The sequence below is a fragment of the Pomacea canaliculata genome, linkage group LG3, assembly GCF_003073045.1.
Source record: "Pomacea canaliculata isolate SZHN2017 linkage group LG3, ASM307304v1, whole genome shotgun sequence".
In the NCBI taxonomy this organism is placed as follows: domain Eukaryota; kingdom Metazoa; phylum Mollusca; class Gastropoda; order Architaenioglossa; family Ampullariidae; genus Pomacea; species Pomacea canaliculata.
The window spans coordinates 32,275,734-32,293,719 of NC_037592.1; the positions used below are offsets into that span (position 1 = coordinate 32,275,734).

Below are 17,986 nucleotides of genomic sequence, written 5' to 3' on the forward strand. Positions count from 1 at the left end.
TCATTTGTTGTCATATACTTTGAACATTTGTTCTTCACACGCGTGCCTTCACGTCTGACTGCTCGCATTTTCTGTCTCCTGTTCTAATCAAGTGTGATTATTATAAAGTTAGAATCGAGGAGAACCCAAACAACGCTTATGTATCAAGGGTCCTGATCCCAAACTCCTGAAAATAATAGGGGCTGGTTTCATTTCCTACAGTAGCCTGTATCACATGGTTGACGTGTGCTCTTGTTCTAGACATCAGGAATGAACACAGCTCCTGGTCGGAAATGAAGTGACCATAGAGAGAGATTGATGTACCAGCCGCTGGCCACGTGCCACGTGCTCTCCCTGCTTCTTCATTAGTTGTTCCTCTCCCCCACAAGAAGTTGTATCTATATATTCGACTTTCTTTCTCTGCGTTCGTGTGTTGCGCGCGCTATGGTTGTCTGTGCGTGGTTGATTGTGTATGTGATTTAAGAGTGTTGGTGATAAAAAAAAAAAAAAAAAACAACAGTATCTTACATTAAGAATGATATCTTTGACTTCGTTTTATTGAGCGAATTCGTGATGCTGTTTTTGAGAAGAGGTCCATGGGCCAAACCATCAACAAAGCTGTAAACAAGCTAACGCATATTTACAATGTGTCCGAACTGAGAACGCGTCAACAAATCTATAGTATGGCTATGGAGCAGTGAAATGTCAGCAATAAAACATTATACTAAGCACTGCAAATCAATCTCAACTTAGATATTCCTACAGGAAAAGGTAAAAACGGAAATATCAAATAAATAAAAATAAATCGAACAAAAATAAGAAAGCAAGCCAGCGAGAAAAATCACTTCTTTTGTTTCATCCTTTACTCTCACTGTTGATACTTCTGCTTCAGCTGACAACAAGCGTTCTGGCATCGTGCACATAAGAGAAAAAAATAGGTTTTTTTGCCCCTTCTTAGTATTTTTATGGTGTCCTAATCCTGTTTGCAAGCCAAACCACTGATCTCTGATAACTGCGAGCTCTGACGAGCGGAGGCTGTGTGGCTGTAAAGATGGGTCTAAGCACAGGGTGTGCTGCTGGAGACGCCGAGGGAAGCCTCGTACAAGCCTCCACAAGGCTAACATGTCATTGATCTATCAACACAGGATGGAGTTTCTGGTCTAGCTATTGCCCTGCTCTTTCTTTCCCACCCATTTCGACCTCTTTTCGGTTTTTCCTCGTCCTCTTTATGGAACGCAAATGCAGATATAAATAGAGTTAATTACTGAACTCGACATAATTATAATTAATCTAAGTATGTAGTGAACTGTACCACAGAAATGGAGGCGAAAACTTCTGGGTATCAAGCAAAATGTCATGAAAAATGTATTATATTTATTACCATTATAATCATCCTCATCGTCGTCTTCGTCGTCGTCGTCGTCTTTATTATCATTATTTTATTTATCTTTGATCGGACCTCTTTAGGAGCAGACGGCATTCACATTCGACTTAGCACCCATCTGTCGGTGGTTTCCGGATCAGTAGGTCGTGCGCTGCTTTTACTCTTGATGACTCAGTACATGTATTTCGTTGGCTGGAGGAAAGTTGAGTTCCACCCGGAGGTGATTTCACTCTAATGGGGTTGAGGAAGGAGTGTGGAAAAAACAGATAACGAAGAGGAAGAAATTCAGAGTACCCGAGGAGAAAGCCTGATCCGCCCTTGAACAGGTGTCGCATCCAAGGAATTATGTATGCCCTGAGATTTAAAACCAAGATCCTTAATTCTTTTCTGTGAAGAAGGGGGGAGGCTGGTTGAAATGACAATTATTTGAGAAAAGACTCCACACGTGTGTGTGTGAGAGACTGAATGAGTTACAGACACAGAATGACAAAGAAAAAAATTAAACAGGAAAGGTTTCGTATATCATTAAACAACTAAACACCATCTTTACTATTATTACAAAAAATAAAAACATATTTCCCAAACGACTGAAATCTTCCAGTCTATAACGCTTAAACTGTATAAATTATAGGCTATAAATAAATAGAAATATATTTGTATGTTAGTGTTCCCTACAGTACGAGTATGACCTATATCAACGGTGTCAGTTCAACTAACTTCACATTTATGACTGTATCCGATCGCCATACTTTTTTCTGGCTTCCCATCGTGCTTGAGGGCGCCCGTTTGACGAGCGCCATTTTTATCCCACTTGTCACATTTCAAGCGATTTAGTTTCTACCCTCCAGTGCGCCATTGCAGAAGAACATGGCGTTTGTGTAACTGAAGAACACTTGGTCCGTGTCGTGAAAGAATCGGATCGACTTGCTTGCTTTCGATAATGGCGGACGTCCGAGCGTGCGTGTGTGCGTCACGTGCGTGAAGACGCGCGTCGTGTCAAACTTCGTGCGCATGCGATGGTGTGCGTGAATTTGTGTGTAATGAAGATTCTTGTGTTAGGGGAAGGGGTGTTGCATTTAGAGGGTGGAAAGGGCCGAGGCTTTCGCCGGGTATTAGCTTCGGTAGATGGATGATTGCTGTAGAACTTACTTCCACAAAATCGTTAGTGTTTACCGTTCTTCTTTCGAACGCTCCGTGTGTGTTGTTTATCGTTGTACATTTTCAGCTAAGCTAATTTTTAAGTAGATATTTTTGTACTTCCCGCAAATTTGTTAAAAGTATCAAAATGGCCCTTGGAAAAAAAATGTTCCCCACTCCTGAGCTATAAGCCTACTAAACTGCTTCGAACGGGAACGAAGACAAAATAACGGACATGAAAGATCTTTCTACTTCATTTTTTTACTCTTTACGTAATCTCTAATATATTAGCTTTTAAATATGTCAGCTTTCGTTCACGTATGCCATATTATGACAGACTAAAACACACAAAAGAACACTGATCCATTGTTTGAACTGCCCTTGTCCATTATTTTTACATTGCTCTAAGAAGCACGAGTTTTGTGATGTGCGAAAAACGACCATACCCACACCATATCCACACAAAAAATTAAGAAAATGCAGCTCCATGAAGGGTGTTGCATGCCTGTAGAGCATGTCAACAGCCCAACTGCAGGAAGAGTAAAGCTGTTAAACACTTGTTAATATTCCGATAAGACGAGGGAAAGTGTATTGCGAACTAAGCAAGAGAAAGAGAAGCTGATAGTATTCTTTAAGGAAGCCTTCTGCTCCGTTGCCCTGAAGATGGTAACAAAACTGAGTCACAGCAAACAAGTTTTAACATGGCTCTCGCTTTTTTTCTGTCTAACACTGCTGTTTACACTTCATGAGTTTCAGGGAAATAGTATAAAAGGATTTAGAAACACTGAATTTAAAAAGGACGGAAATGACGTTCGTAGAAATCTCCACAAATTAAAATTACGAGTGATATTTATGCAGGCAAAAGGACGAGCCGTTCTTGCGTGATCGTGACTTGATGTCAGACGCATGTTCACCAGAACGGACAAACTGAGAGAAGAGAGCAAATTCGGAATTAAAACGCATCCTACCGTCCTCCCACCCCTTAAAAAAAGAGTTATGTTTGCGGTGTGTTAAGCTACTCTGTTTACAGACTGTTTTGCTGGAATCATTACCTCCTGGATTCGGGCGCAGTTCGCTGTTGGAAGTCACGTGGAGGATAACGCGTGTGCGTGCGTGGTCACGTGACTCGTTCCCAGCACGTTATTTGCTCGCGGTCTCTCTCGCTGAAGATGAGGTCGCGTAAGATCTCGCGAGACTTGGCCGTGTCTGGCGGTCAGCTCGTGGGTGAGCCTCGCTAGCGGTTGTGGGGCGAGACTAGACTGGTGAAGACCTCTACAGTTTGCATATAATGAGATGGGGAGGGGAACAGGGAAGGTAGACATCTCCTGGTACGGAGAATGCAGACCAATGGCCAGCTTCTCCTGGTGGCTAGAAGTGACTAGACTCCAGTGGTAGTGACGACTAGCCTCTCGGGCTGCGAGACATATTTATGAAATTTAGCATCTATTGATGGCTTCGTCGACGTCGCCAGCCGCCTGGTACATTTGCCATGAGGCAAATCGTTTCTTTGCATGCAGATCTCCCTCACACCCGGCTGCAAGTTGTGAGAGCCGACGAGCGCAACGAGGAAAATTACTGGGCTTGTGCGAAAATCGAACATGCTAGAAGCACCCACAAGATTCTGTACAAGACCCAGCAAACACGAACGAAAGATTACCGCAAGGGTCAGCCTTACGAAAGGGAGGGAAGCCCGCAGTTAGGGGCAGACAACTAGGAAACGGGGGGTAACGAGAGAACATGGTCGGCAATGATCTGAAATGCTTTGAAAGATGAGCAACAGCATGCTTAGCAAGCTGACAAACAGTGACTTCTATTCCATCACCAAGAAATCCTTCTTAGGTTTCTGTTCCACCCAACCTCCAACTCTTCCTTGTCCCAAAGCGAAGTTGTCGCATTCGTCTAAGGATCTAAGTTTCAGGTTGGATCACTATTAACGACATCATTCATGTTTGTTTGACTTGTCTTTTCCGACGAGGAAAGTTATCGAAAGTTTAAACTCACCACAAGAGATAACTTGCATTACTTCCTCTTTCAAGCCCGTGTAGTAACGCCGGCTAGTTAAAAATATTCTTTCTTACCATCACTCTCTTCTTTAACTAAATGTTTCTCTCTCTCTCTCTCTCTCTCTCTCTCTCTCTCTCTCTCTCTCTCTTATACCCTCCTTTCAAATAAAACACAAATGCATGCACGCGCGCACCCAGATAGATAAACCGGCACACCATCTAATTCTGCATCCAAGGCAACAAAGGGAAGAAAGCCACATGAAAAGGAAAATAATGGAAACTAAAATCAACCTTTGGTTGCATCTTCGCCAGCCTCAGTTTATCATCCTGTTAACCATCATCTCCATTTCGACTGCCTGAGGCATGAACGCCCACTGTCACTTCCCACACTTGCTTCCTCGCTTGCTTCTCGACCGTTGCATTCAGTTGTCCACATTTTTAATCTCAAGATGTTTAAAGTTGGTTCTTTAAATTTTCTTGTGTCTAAGAATTGAATATTATGCAGCGTCTTCCTAATTATTCGCCCAGTTTTCTTATACCTTCGTCAGAAATGGGTAAGGGTTAGAAATTTGTCAGACATCCATTTTATTTAGAAATTCCTTCCCCGCTTCCAGACCAAGATGGAGATTAATGTACTAACATTAGGGGCAATCGTCCAAACATTATGGGGTACGTCTGCTACACTTTTCCACTAACGGAATTCACGATGATGTTTGCGTGTGTCGTTATTAACATCATTTCCTGTTGTAGTCTGGTTTCAGTTCATGTCAACGCTGTCTTTGCCGGAATCCAGGATTGTTTCTGTAAAGGAAGATCGCAAAAATGTCTTTTGCACTTTTATACTTTTGTGACATCTTGGCTGGACGAATACCGAGTAGTATATGGTGGTCAAAACACTCGTTTGTCACTATTGCAGTGATAACAATAGACATTAGGTTCAGATTTCGTCTCGGGACACTGTAATATCTGCTGGGGTTTTTGTCTGCTTTTTTTCCCTCATTCCTTTCACCTCACATTAAGATATTACTTCCCTACAATACTAACTATATTAACATACTAGAACTACTATACTAATATGCTAGTACTAATATACTAGCACTACTTTACTAATATACTAGCGTTTAAATATGGGTATTATCTCTAACGCAGCTGCTATTCACTTTGTGTTTCTCTTATTCTCTTGAACACATATACCCTCACCTCGCAACCACCCCACACACAATATATATAAAGAGAGAGAGTGCGCGCAACCAAAAGCAAATGTTATAAACGATAACATTGAACAAATCCTAGGAGTTGAAGAAGAAATTATATCTGTAAGTTTTTTTTGTTTAGGTTTTTATTTTTAATTTTGTATTTTTTTATTCATTTTTTATTTATTTTATTTATTTATTTATTTATTTATTTGCAAATACTGATTAATTAAACACATTTCTGTGAATACATGCTCTGACACTGTTTCGATTGCCTGTTTTTTCCCCTCAGGTCCAGAGCGAGGCGGAATGTGAAGGTGGCACATAATCTATAGTCAATGTGTCACGAAGACCCTTCACAAGTGCTTCAGTCGATCCCTTTTATACCTTTTTCTTGGCTGTCATCAGTTGTCGTATTTAGTCTCTGAAATCACAAGAAGTTGACAGGCCCGGGTGTTTACGGATGCTCACCTGTACAATCCATACATCTCCTTCGCTATAAACTAAAGTAAGCCCAAGTGTTTCGGAGATGATTTTAGCTCGAGCTAATTACTTTAGGATTTCCCAGTGATGATGAGGCTAAGTCCAGTGTTGACCAAAGTTTCAATGCCACGAGCGTTCGCCCCTAAACCCCTGATCTTCGTTCAACTTGATAAAACCTTTGACGATATTTTCCAGGTTGAGAAAGGATTTACGAGTAAACAACTGAAAGACGAGACGCGGGTAGAATGTTAAACGTAGCTAAACGCGGGTAGGTTAAACAAATGAGTCAGCAGGTAGATGGACGGGTTAGTGGGCGAGCGACAGGATGGGAGGATGTCTAAAGGATGGAGGAAAGTGTTCTCGCTACTTTCTCTGCCGTGCGTTCACTTATTCCAGCATTCACTCATTTTGTAAGCTCCATTGTCGGAGGTGTCGGCGCCTGAATTGTTTGCAGTAGAGAGTGCTGTGAATGAACGCCAGCTGACCCTCGTGGCCACCGCGTATTTAAACAGAAAATGAAGAGCGGGTTTGTGAAAACGATCCATAGCCTGGTCATTTCCTGCAAACGTGGGACGTGCCAGAACCCGTACAGAAAAAAACTTGTCCCGAGTCCCATATCTAAAGCAATTTACTGTAGAAAAACACTTCTTGTATTGTCTTGTGACCATTTCACATTTCCGTTCAAACTTCACAAACTTCTCTCTCTCTCTCTCTGGTTTTTTTTTTTTTTGCTACAAATGTTTGCGTTCAAGAAAGCTGGAAATTTGTTTCAATGTATATTGATTATAGGAAAAAAGAACTGAGGAGGATTTATTCCTATAATGACGATAACCAATAAATCAAGTTTCAACTTTTCTTGGCAAAGAGTTTATTTTGTTCAAATTTAATAAAATACTCGTCTCAAGCTGATTTTTTAAATATTCAGATTTACACAAAGTCACCCCTTGTAAAATTCATACCCTTGCCTTTCCTTACAAAAATTCTAACATTGTATCTCCTGAAAGTGCAGACGCACCTCTCAGCCAGGAGCTGGTGCTGTCTAAATAATTCCAGCTTGTGACTCATGTCTTTTACACTTAAGGTCTTTGTAATAATCTTTTAATCCAAATAAGAGAAAATGATTACCCGACTGTATTAAGAGTTAGTTTTTTAACCTGACAATTTTCGCTGATTATCCAAAAGTTTATAATATCTTTCAAACGAATTTTCCATCCACTGTAGACCTTGAATCCTCCATCCACCCCACCCCTCAACTCCATCCAGGAAAGTTCGTACTGAGAGGGAAAAGGATAGGGGAGAAAACCTGAGAAGGTATTATATACAGAGAGACGAAATCTGAACCTAGGGCATATTGGTTGTCACTGCAATAGTGACAAAGGAGTGCTTTGACCACTAAACTACTGGGTATTCTGGTATTCTTCCACCCCAAGATGTCACAAAAGTACAAGAGACCTTTTTGCGATTTTCTCCGACAGAAACAATTCTGGGTTCTGGACAAGACATGAACTAAAACCAGGCGACTATAGGAAATGATGTTAATAACGACACACGCAAACACCATCGCGAAGTCCGTTTGTGGAGAAGTGTAGCAGAGCATCCTGCAATGTTTGGACGATAGCTCTGCCCCTTCACCCCCACCGACCTCTGTGTACTTTATTTCATTGGTCCTGTCTGCTGCCCTTCTCGGTGTGGGTACAGTCCCGTGGGGGACACACGTAGCTCACCAACAATCAGATCGTTTCACGTCCATGACAACCCCCACAGGAAGTAGAAAGGCACCGAGCACTAACTTAGTTACGGCAGGAGGGGGAAAAAAAGTTGGGATGAGAGGGAAAGCGGAAAAGTATTTAAAAGAAAGATAAACAGGAGGAATTAAGAAAAAAAGAAAAAAGATTTGTAAATAAAAAGAAGCTGAACAACAATGATAAAATACTGGACGTAGGGCACACACACCACACACGCACAACACATAACACACAGACGAGCGCCCCAAATACGTACAACACGCGAACACACACACACTCACAGATAGCACTCGCGCACCTTTAGGGAGAGAGAGAGAAAATGGATGAATTTTACAGTCATAGACCATTTCAAGAGAGCATGATAAACTATACAAGTAATCGTAACATACGAATGAACACACATACATGTACACAAGTGAGTGTAGTCAACAAATACATACACACCAGTGAGTGTAGACAACAAATGTTTTATCTGCTAAAACTTTGATACAAAGATCGGAAACCGATTTAAAAGTGACAGAAAGCTGTGAAAAACACCGGGGAGTGGTTAGATGTGGAAGGGGAAGTGAAAGAAAGCAGGGTCCTGGGGTGGGTGGGAATGTTTGGTGCAAATTGCACGTGTGTTCAACATGTAAATGTAGTCTCTGGAATCCCAGGGAGCTAAAAATCACATCAGCATCATTGTGAGGGCGTGGCAGCTACACGACAAGACGTCTGTCATACTGAGTGCGGTGTTCATTTTTACGGGAGAATATTTTCCCTGTATTTATGCAGCACTGGTTTTTGTGTCTTCCTGGTTACCTTGACAAACTGTAGCACTTACACCTGTCAGTATGCGATATTTAAAGTATTACAAAGTGTATGTAAAGAAAAGGATGTCACGAATTTTGTCACAAAATACTTCACACATAAAGAGAGGGTTCATGTCAGTGGCGTAGAAAAAGGAGAGGATGGCTGCCCACCCCCTTCCCATTTCGCCAGTGTGTGTCTATAGAGAGTGAGAGGTCATTTTTTACTGTAAAAATGAATTTAAAAAACTTTCCAGTAATGAACGGCACAAAATCGTAAATAGAAATTCATTTTAAACCTTTCATATATTTCATTTGACAGAAAGAAAATGATGATTTTTATTTTTAATTCTTCTTCAAATTTTTTTTTAGTTTCCTTTCATGTAGTCCTCTCCTACAACTCTTTTGATGGTTTGACAGGGGTCAAAGGTGAAAGTGCGTGTACAGCGAAGTTTCGCTCTGTCGACAGAAGCAGCTATAAGACTTGGCGTAGGCAGCAGACGAAAGTGCACAAGGAAACGAGAGGAATGAGTTAAGTACACAGCAGGCTGGATATTACAGACACCGACTTCCCCCACCCCAGCCGCCAGCCAGCATCGATCATCGCCGTACGTCGGTGCTGTTCGCGATGTATCTGTCTTCGTCCCTGTACTTCAGCAGGTCACACCCCATGCCGTCTGACCCTCCTTGGGCTCTCAAGACCCCCCCCCCATTCCCACCCCTTCATCTTTTGCTTCATCCCAGTCCTGCTTCTGCTCCTCCTTGTCTCCCGAACGGTGACCTCGTCCCCAACAACCCTTGTGCTGGGGGTCGGGTGGGTAGGGGTGCGTGGGGAGGGGCACTCTTCGCGCCCGGCTTGCTGTCTCGCCTACTTGCACACAAAATGGGCAACACAAGTTTCGCATTCTCTTCCCCTTCCTTATGCAAGCACTTCACTCTGTATCCCTCTCTCCATCTTTCCCCTCACTCTAGCTCTTCAAAAACGTTTTCTTTTTCTTCTTCTCTTTCATTCTCGCTCTTTTATTCAGACACGTTTCGTTCTCCTCCGACATCCAGATTCGCATTCATACTTGCTTTTGAATGGCACTCGCAATGTAGGGTATAATAATAATAATTCTGCCATTGTTCATTTTCTTCGAGCATGCGTGTGTTCAGCTACTAAAACATTTTGTGAGAAAAAGAGAAGAAATGCATTGGTTCAGTCCAGTCCTTGAGCATGCGTTGACGACGAGTCATTGGGACCAGGCGACGTGCGTGCGTGTGTGTAGTGTATGAGTGAGAGACAATGTAGAGAATGTAGATGAAGCTACACTTTATCTAGAGATACTTTTTCACGCACTCACGTACAAACCTTTATGTAGTTGCAAACACAGATATGGCGTAGGCGACAAAGTGTGAGCACAAGGCACTCACACACACACAGAGAGACAAGGGGGTCAAGGTGAAGGTGGTAAGAGAGAAAGAGGTAGACTCTCGGTCATCATTATAAAGAACAGTCGGTTTCAAGAAGTGCTAACCATGTAGCAGCCCTCTGCCAGCAGATAGTCTTCACTCGTGCGCCGCCATGCGGCAGCAGCATCACACTGCGCCGGGACGATAAGTTGAAGACGTTTGCCCAAGAAATTGCCTACAAAACCCAATCACCGGGCCGTCCGCCGACCCCAGAGAGGGCTCGAATCAAAGTCGGCCTGCCTGAGGAGAGAATCCAATAAACATGTTTTTATCTGCCAAAAGTGACAGTTCTGAGAAATGGGGGCCTGATTAGACAGGGTTCAAGGGAACAGGGCAAGAAGGAATGAGGGCGATTGTAGAGATAGCGACGATATAAAAGTGGTGGTGGTGGTGGTGGTGGTTGGTGGTGGTGGTGTGGTGATGAAGGTTAGTGACGATTGTGAGCAAGACTGGGTATCAGGGACGAGGGGGAAGTGGCGACCCGCTGTTGGTGGAGCCTCCCCCTCAAAAAAAAAAAGACAGGGAACAAGAATGTGAAAGTCATTCACTGTCAGCATGGAGTTTGTCCCCTCCCCACAAAAGCCGAGCATCTTTCCACGCCACTGTTATTCGCTGGTGTCATCTTGAAACGAGGCCTAGTGGTGACCGAAACATATTGACGACGACATCAACAGGTCTATTATCCTGGGGTTGGAATTATCTCCCCGTTTCCACTTTTAAAGAAGTAAGAAAAAATTTGCGAGACTGACACTACTAGTCTTTTGCTTCGCGTGCAAGCTTTATTCATGATGAATAAATATTTGTGACACCGCTTAGCAGTTGGTGACATGATGACAATGAAGCTTTTATTTTCTTGTTTTATTATTTGTTATATATCCTTAAATGTGCTCATAGAGGGGCAGTTACTGATCTCGCTTTTTTTAACTGTGAAATAATAGATTGTCACTGATGTTATGGTATGGTTACTTCTCTTTTTTCTATACAGGACCTTGCCTGATAAACTTTTGTATATTTTATTTAGTATGTTCCTTCATATTTGTAGCATTTATGTGGATCTTACATCAGTTTTGGCAAAATTACCATAGGCACATGTAGATTAGAAGCATCTGTTTATCATGCGTTCTTTCTGGTGCATGAAAAACAACTGCGACATCCAAGGAAGGCAGCAGGCGCACAACTTACTCCCAATTTGGAGAGGTAGTAACGAAAAATAACAATATGGAACTCTTTTGAGGATCTGTAATTGAAATGAGTACACTTTAACATATACCCTTTAACGAGGATCTATTGGGGGGTAAGTCTGGTGCCAGCAGCCGCGGTAATTCCAGCTCTAATAGTTTATATTCAAGTTGCAATTAAAAAACTCGTGTTATAGGCACTGAGGTAGTATACTCTCGTTAGCGCGAGACGGAGATGGGGCGGTGTGACAACTGACAAAGCTGTCCAAACAGAGCTACTTTGACATTTGAAGAAATTACTCATTTAAGGTTAGGGATAATGTAGAGATGGTGTTCAGGTTTACTATTTAGTTTTCTGTTGTAAGGCTTAGAATTAGGGTCGCAGTATCAACTGGGCGAAGAGGACGTGACCATTCAGTTCACTATGTCCATTACCACATAATCTAAATAAATTATCTCAAATGAGAACCTGCAAATGCATGTTCAGAACACTAAAACCACAAAAGTCAAATTTATACATTAGAAGTTGAACAGCCCTAACAAAACAATGCACTTGCTGAAAATAATTGCTTCATTCCTGAAACACTGCATACACAGCTGTTCTAAATTAGCAGAGCATAAGAAATTCTAGCAAAACAGATGTAACTGGCTCTTTTCATCAATGTAAACATTTCAAAACTTAATCTAGGTACTACATAAACATCCATAAAGTTGTATTGTTCACTTTATATTAGAATAATTCAAAAAAGAACTATAAAAATAATTTAAAGATTGTAAAAAGTTATAATTTATATCATAAAGTATTACTTTTTTAGAGACAACACACTATTTGTCATTACTGAAGTATTACACTTCACATTCTTTTTGAAATGACATGTATCATTTTGTAAACTTGATATTTGATGACCACAACAAGAATTTGAAACTTAATAGATATAACCACAGTTTTCATTTCACTCCGCTATTCACTATCATTTATTTTTTAGGTCAAGAGTCAGCGCTAGTTGCCAATGGAGGACTAGATTGTAGATTGTTTAAAATAAGTTTACATTCGTTGCCAAACATAATATCACCAACCCTTTAACTTACTTTATGCCTTGGTGCAGTTACTATCCTTCATATATCACAAACAAGGTACAAGTCCAGGCTAGCTAAGATCCATTTTATTTGATAAACAATGAGATTAAGACCAAATTAACATTTACACTTAAAACAAACCAGGCAGAACAATTATTATAAACAATGATCAACATAAGATGAAGAGGTTATTTTGCCCTCCAGAAGGTTTAGGACCTTCACTTATACATCACCTGACACGTAGGGTGAAACAGCTAAATGGCGTTTTTTGTGCCTCATTATGATTATAGCTTTATAGTTCATTTTATAGCTTTATCATTCAAATGTATCCAACATCACAAAAATTGCCCCCACAGCATACACCTACTCAGATGAAAAAATTTGATTTTAACACATTTATTTTTAGCTACAGAATGAACTTTATAGCTCAAGCTATATAAATAGTTATAGAATAAATTGTTTATGTATAGAATGCATTGAATAGTTACAGAATTTTTTTTTTAATTATCATGAAGATTCTAACATATTTCCCTCTAGACACCCTCTCAAAATCTGCCGATGTATGGAAATAAATCCATCTTCAGTAACATCAAAATGTTAGTGTAGTTGATGATTGCTCTTCATAATAAGATGAAGATGTTGACAATGACAATGATTATGATGATGATGACTTCATCAATGCTATAATCTGTGTTTCCATATTCTAATGCAGCAATCTCTCCAGGCAGCTGTAGATTTTGTATTTATCAGGTTTGCCTGGGACAGGATAAAGGGAGGGTTAGGGTTATCCATTCAATGCCAAGCCCTGACATAATATGGTAGGAAAGGGAGCAAATATAGCAAGATAAAGAGTGGCCAGGACATTCCATTTAGTCATTGCCCTCCTCATCTACTCTTCACCTCAAACTTTCTATTGCACTGCCTAACTTGGGCACTAGTTCTCCTACACCCTACCCTTCTGAACTGATGCTATTGGAAGCACCTAAAGATCCTTCAATGCTCACATTGACAATCAGTCAAGTTCCCAGTAAATTCTCTTTCAACAAATGCTTCTTCAAAGGAAATATCTTTTAGCTGCTCTCGCCCCAGAGAATTAGTTTCCTACTGCCTGGTTCTGTACATGTTCCATAATATATTTCATTCCCCAAGATGTTTACACACACTAAATCAAAAAGGCTCAAGACATGAAGATCAGGCTATCATAACCTTTACATGCAGAAAAGGCATTACAAAAATCTTTAACACTAAAGGTCCAAAACATTTGACTACACACCGGAAATCATTATTAAATCATTATAGCTGAAGTTTGTTCCTTACTTCAAACTACTGGTACTGAATGTATGAAATAATTTAATACAGAGAAACAAAAAAGGAACACTTAAGGGAGGAAAAGTATCATCTAAAAATAGGAGAAGACAGACACAAAAATGCTTCCTGAAGTACCTTAGAAACAGCTGTACAACATGATCTGCTAATTAATAAGAGATTAGTCATAGACTCACTCCTCTACAAACTATAACTCTACTTTACATGAGTCAAGCATAACAAAGTCAACTTTTTCTGCAACTCTCTTGCATCCAGTCACGGAAAACAGCTGCTCCTCACCGGAATTAAATGTAAGCTCTTTAAGGACATTATCTACGGTGTATTGTGACACCTCCTTCGGTCTTCTGTAGCATCCTTTTGTGACAAGAACATCCCGTACACAGTCCTGCACATGCTTGCGAGTCAGAGGCAAGAAAGGAATAAAGGCTGTGATCAGGTGCTTGGCGATGAGTTCACTATGCCAAAGACCACCTGGAAAATAGTCTGATTAAGATAACAATAATCAAGATGCAAAAGCAAATAGTGGGTGAAAATATGAAACAGAATGGCATGGTTAAAACTAACATGATGCTGACACAAAAATGTGGCTAAAGTGCAAATAGGGTACTTATGGCAGCAACAAAGATGATCAGACAAGAGTAGGAAAATAAATGGGATGAGCAGTAAGAGTTCCCTCCCCTCTGTCCCACCTCTTTTTTCTCTCGCCATCCTTTCCCTACACACATGAATGCACATGCACATGTGAGAATGCACAAAACAGTTTCCAGTTTGTCATGATTTTTTTGTGCTCAGCAATAAAAGTTTGAGACTGCTCACTCTTTTACATTATTATCAATCAATACTTCTGGATCCAGACAACCAAGATCCTCTGGCTTTTAGCAGTTTAGTATACATATACATATACCAATACATACAATTAGTATACATATACCAATAATTAGTTCCTTTTGTACAGCTACATAATAACTGCAAAGTAACCTCCCTTTACAGGTACTAGTAAATTTGTTTCAAATTGCTTTCTCACAATTAACCCCCTCCCCATCTCTAACAAACAGCTTGTTACAAGTCTTACAATAGTACAAAGTTATTTTTTTTGGTTTTTTTTTTTCTTTGTCCGGAGCACTTACCTTTTGTATCAGTGTTAATGACTGCCTTGGCTAATATGTTTTCCATGTCGACCAACTGGATTTCCTCACGTCTTTTCCCCTCCCGAAAATGATCTAGAGAGTGTTTTATGATGGCATTGGACCCAGCATTGCTAAAGTCAAACACCAAATATAACAGTGTATCACAGAGCCCAATGATGCAAATTTATAACATTTTATACAGAGAATTATAGGACTAATGCTTTGCTTTTTTTAATTTCTCATTTGCAAGATCATTTGCAATTTTCTTTTTTGAATTGTGACTTTGTCTCTCAATTTTTTTTTCATTCCTTTAGTTTTTGCTTTACATTCGTGCAAGAATTCTCCAAGCTATACAACTGTGTTTTGTCCATTCTTGTTTCTTTGAGAAGTATCTATTCAGTCAAACAATAGCCATCAACCTAAAAGCAGTCTATACAGACACATTAGCTGGTTTAGAAATGAAGTAGAAAAAGATACATGTATATGTATTAATGTTTTTGAGAACCTGATTATGCATGTCAAACTGTGTAACTGACATCTGATAATAATAAAATATAAACTTTCATATGTCTGGGATGTCATACAATAGATAACATAATGAGAACTCCAACCTAAACTCAACACTAAATGATGTATATTTTCAGAATCCCTTCATAAATTTTAACTACATGATTAGGAACTTTCCATTTTGATCTGCACATATTTCTATATAAATTGAAACTTTATTGTGACAATAACACATACAACTCAGCTTACCTAAGGAACAGAAATATGGCTTGGCGATAATTTACTCCATTAAGATGTTCATGGTAATCCAAGTAAGGCTTGACAGTGTCAATAAGTCCTGAAGGCATCTTATCAATCTCATCAAAGATGAATAAAGACTGAGCACATATCTTCACTTGCTTCTCTATCATATCTCGAAGGCGGTCCTGTCAATGATAAAATTTTCCATAAATGAAAGCTATGGTGTTGCTTCTTCAAAACACAGGCCAAAAGGTAGGGAAAAAAACAGTTGTAATGTTTTGCATTATGTCTGAAGACACCAACTGGTTTTAGTCTGCCATATTGTTCCCTTCTTTCACATTTGCACACAAACACACATCTGTCTACCTATATGCCTGCAAGAGCATATGAGTAACAACAGAAATGAAGCAACCAAAACAGTGGCAAACTATTCCAAGGTCTAGACCCACCTTATACAAAGGCAGCATTTCCTGATGAGGAAATTCTTTTGTGGATGAAATAAGGTGCACATTCTTGCTGTGCAGACCTTTCTTGTATAGGGCCTCTGCTATAATGCGACTCACATGATTCTTCCCTGTACCTGTTGAGCCATGGAAGGAAAGTGCAAGTGCCTTGTGTGGATTTTTATTCCTAACATGTGCTTGAATATGGTTAGCTACCACTTTCCCAACAAGATGCTGTCCATACAACTTCTGTTCCAGATTTGCCCTCAGACCTGTGTTAAATAAAAACAACACATCATGTTTACATAAATATAATTTAACAAGTAATGGCACATGATCAGTAATTTACAATAATCGAACTGATATACTCACATATCCTTTAGTTTTAACTGCTGTCATGATAACGATGATTAAAATATTACAACCACAACATTACAATTTTAACTGGCCTGTGTTCTTAACATTTAATTAACAGTTAATCTGATCAAAAGAAAATTTCACTATTGAAATATGGTATCAGTACTACTTGGTCTGGCTTCATTTGCTCATACAAATGTTATTCAAATCGAGAAAATCTTTCTCTCTGCATCTAATAACGCCACTGCGTTTTCATATGACGAGGAAGCAACACACAGGTAGATGTAAAATTTCTGCACCTACTTTTCGACTTTCGGTTTCCAATCACCCACCAAACCCATGCTTATCACGTCTAATGACGAGACGTATTACAAAACAAGTGACATTATTTGTATATGCATTACTTATTACTAGAAAGTCGGTGCACAATTGTTACATCATGGATGTAATACAAGTTCGTGGTTACATCGTACCTGTTACGTTGTGGATAATCCAGCGTTCACTGCAGCACTCATAAAAATAACAAGACACATAAGAGTAAGAAGCAATGAAAGCAGCTGAAACTGCAGCAGCCCCAGCATAAACTGCGGTAAACGGTTCGCCGCAGAGAACAACTGTAAGAAAGCTGGTAAGAATTATGCTTGTGCACAAATCTTGTCGCCTCATGATGCGCCCGTCATTTCACAGGTACTTGAGAGTTATTTCCCTTTACCCCTTTCTGTGAAACCACTTCCGTGGTAAAACTTTCTAAAACTCATGATCGTGGTAGTATTTTAGTTATAACAAATCCGTTGCGCCTGCGAGTCATCTCGTTGTGTTCGTGTTGCAGTTGCAGTCTCTGTAGCAGGTGTTTTTGTTGTTTTTTTGCAGGGTGGGGTTGCTAGCTCCGTCATCAGGGCTGGGGACTGGCAGGTTACCCGGGGGTTTCCAGGCGGAGCATGGATGTGTAAAACAAGTTCGTAGGGGGAGTTAGTTTCGAGCACAGACACTGCATTGTGTCGTCAAGGAATGACAGCCAATGCCCGCCGTTGTTTACTGTAATGGACCAAATACGTATCGATCGGTACCATTTTCCAAAAGAGGTATATTTGATAACTGCCTCATTATGTATATGCTTTAAAAAAGGGTTCATTTGCTGAATTTGGATGAGATTACAAAGGAGTTTGATCGATCATTAACAGATATCAAAGACGCAATTTTTTGTTACATATTGACATGCACATCTCAAAAGCGATTAATATGATCATAAATTTCAGTAAACAGTCCTTTATAAACTTTGCTGAAGATGTTAAAAGAACTGGGACAACTCCTGATGGTGGCGCAGACCACAATGCTGGTGGCAATGCTGATAGACCAATGTCCTATGCTCTTCAGAGGAGCAAAAAGTCTTGAAAAACTTAACATTCAAAGTGAATGATGATGCCAACATCTCTCATACTGGTAAAGGTATAGTTGCAAAGGTCTTTGCAATATTTTTGATCAGCACATAATAATATGAAATTTTCCAGACACTTCTTATGTCACTGTACCCCACCTAATGAGAAATTAAGTGAAACTGAATATAAGA

The 17,986-nt window shown here is 40.1% G+C and overlaps 1 protein-coding gene across 2 annotated transcripts; it reads right to left on the bottom strand.

Moving 5' to 3' along the window:
- Positions 1-12,488: 12,488 nt before the first annotated feature.
- On the bottom strand, positions 12,489-17,134 carry LOC112560217 (torsin-1A-like). 2 transcript variants are annotated; one of them, XM_025231884.1, is made up of 5 exons: positions 16,893-17,134; positions 16,069-16,334; positions 15,629-15,804; positions 14,873-15,003; positions 12,489-14,228 (listed from the first exon to the last, which is right to left on the bottom strand). In XM_025231884.1, exons 1-5 carry the CDS (start codon positions 17,083-17,085, stop codon positions 13,933-13,935), a joined length of 1,062 nt encoding a protein of 353 aa, XP_025087669.1. In that variant the 5' UTR covers positions 17,086-17,134; the 3' UTR covers positions 12,489-13,932. The 2 variants fall into 2 exon arrangements, with proteins under 2 accessions (XP_025087669.1, XP_025087670.1); XM_025231885.1 differs by having other exon boundaries at positions 12,489-14,216; positions 16,893-17,130.
- Positions 17,135-17,986: the final 852 nt, after the last annotated feature.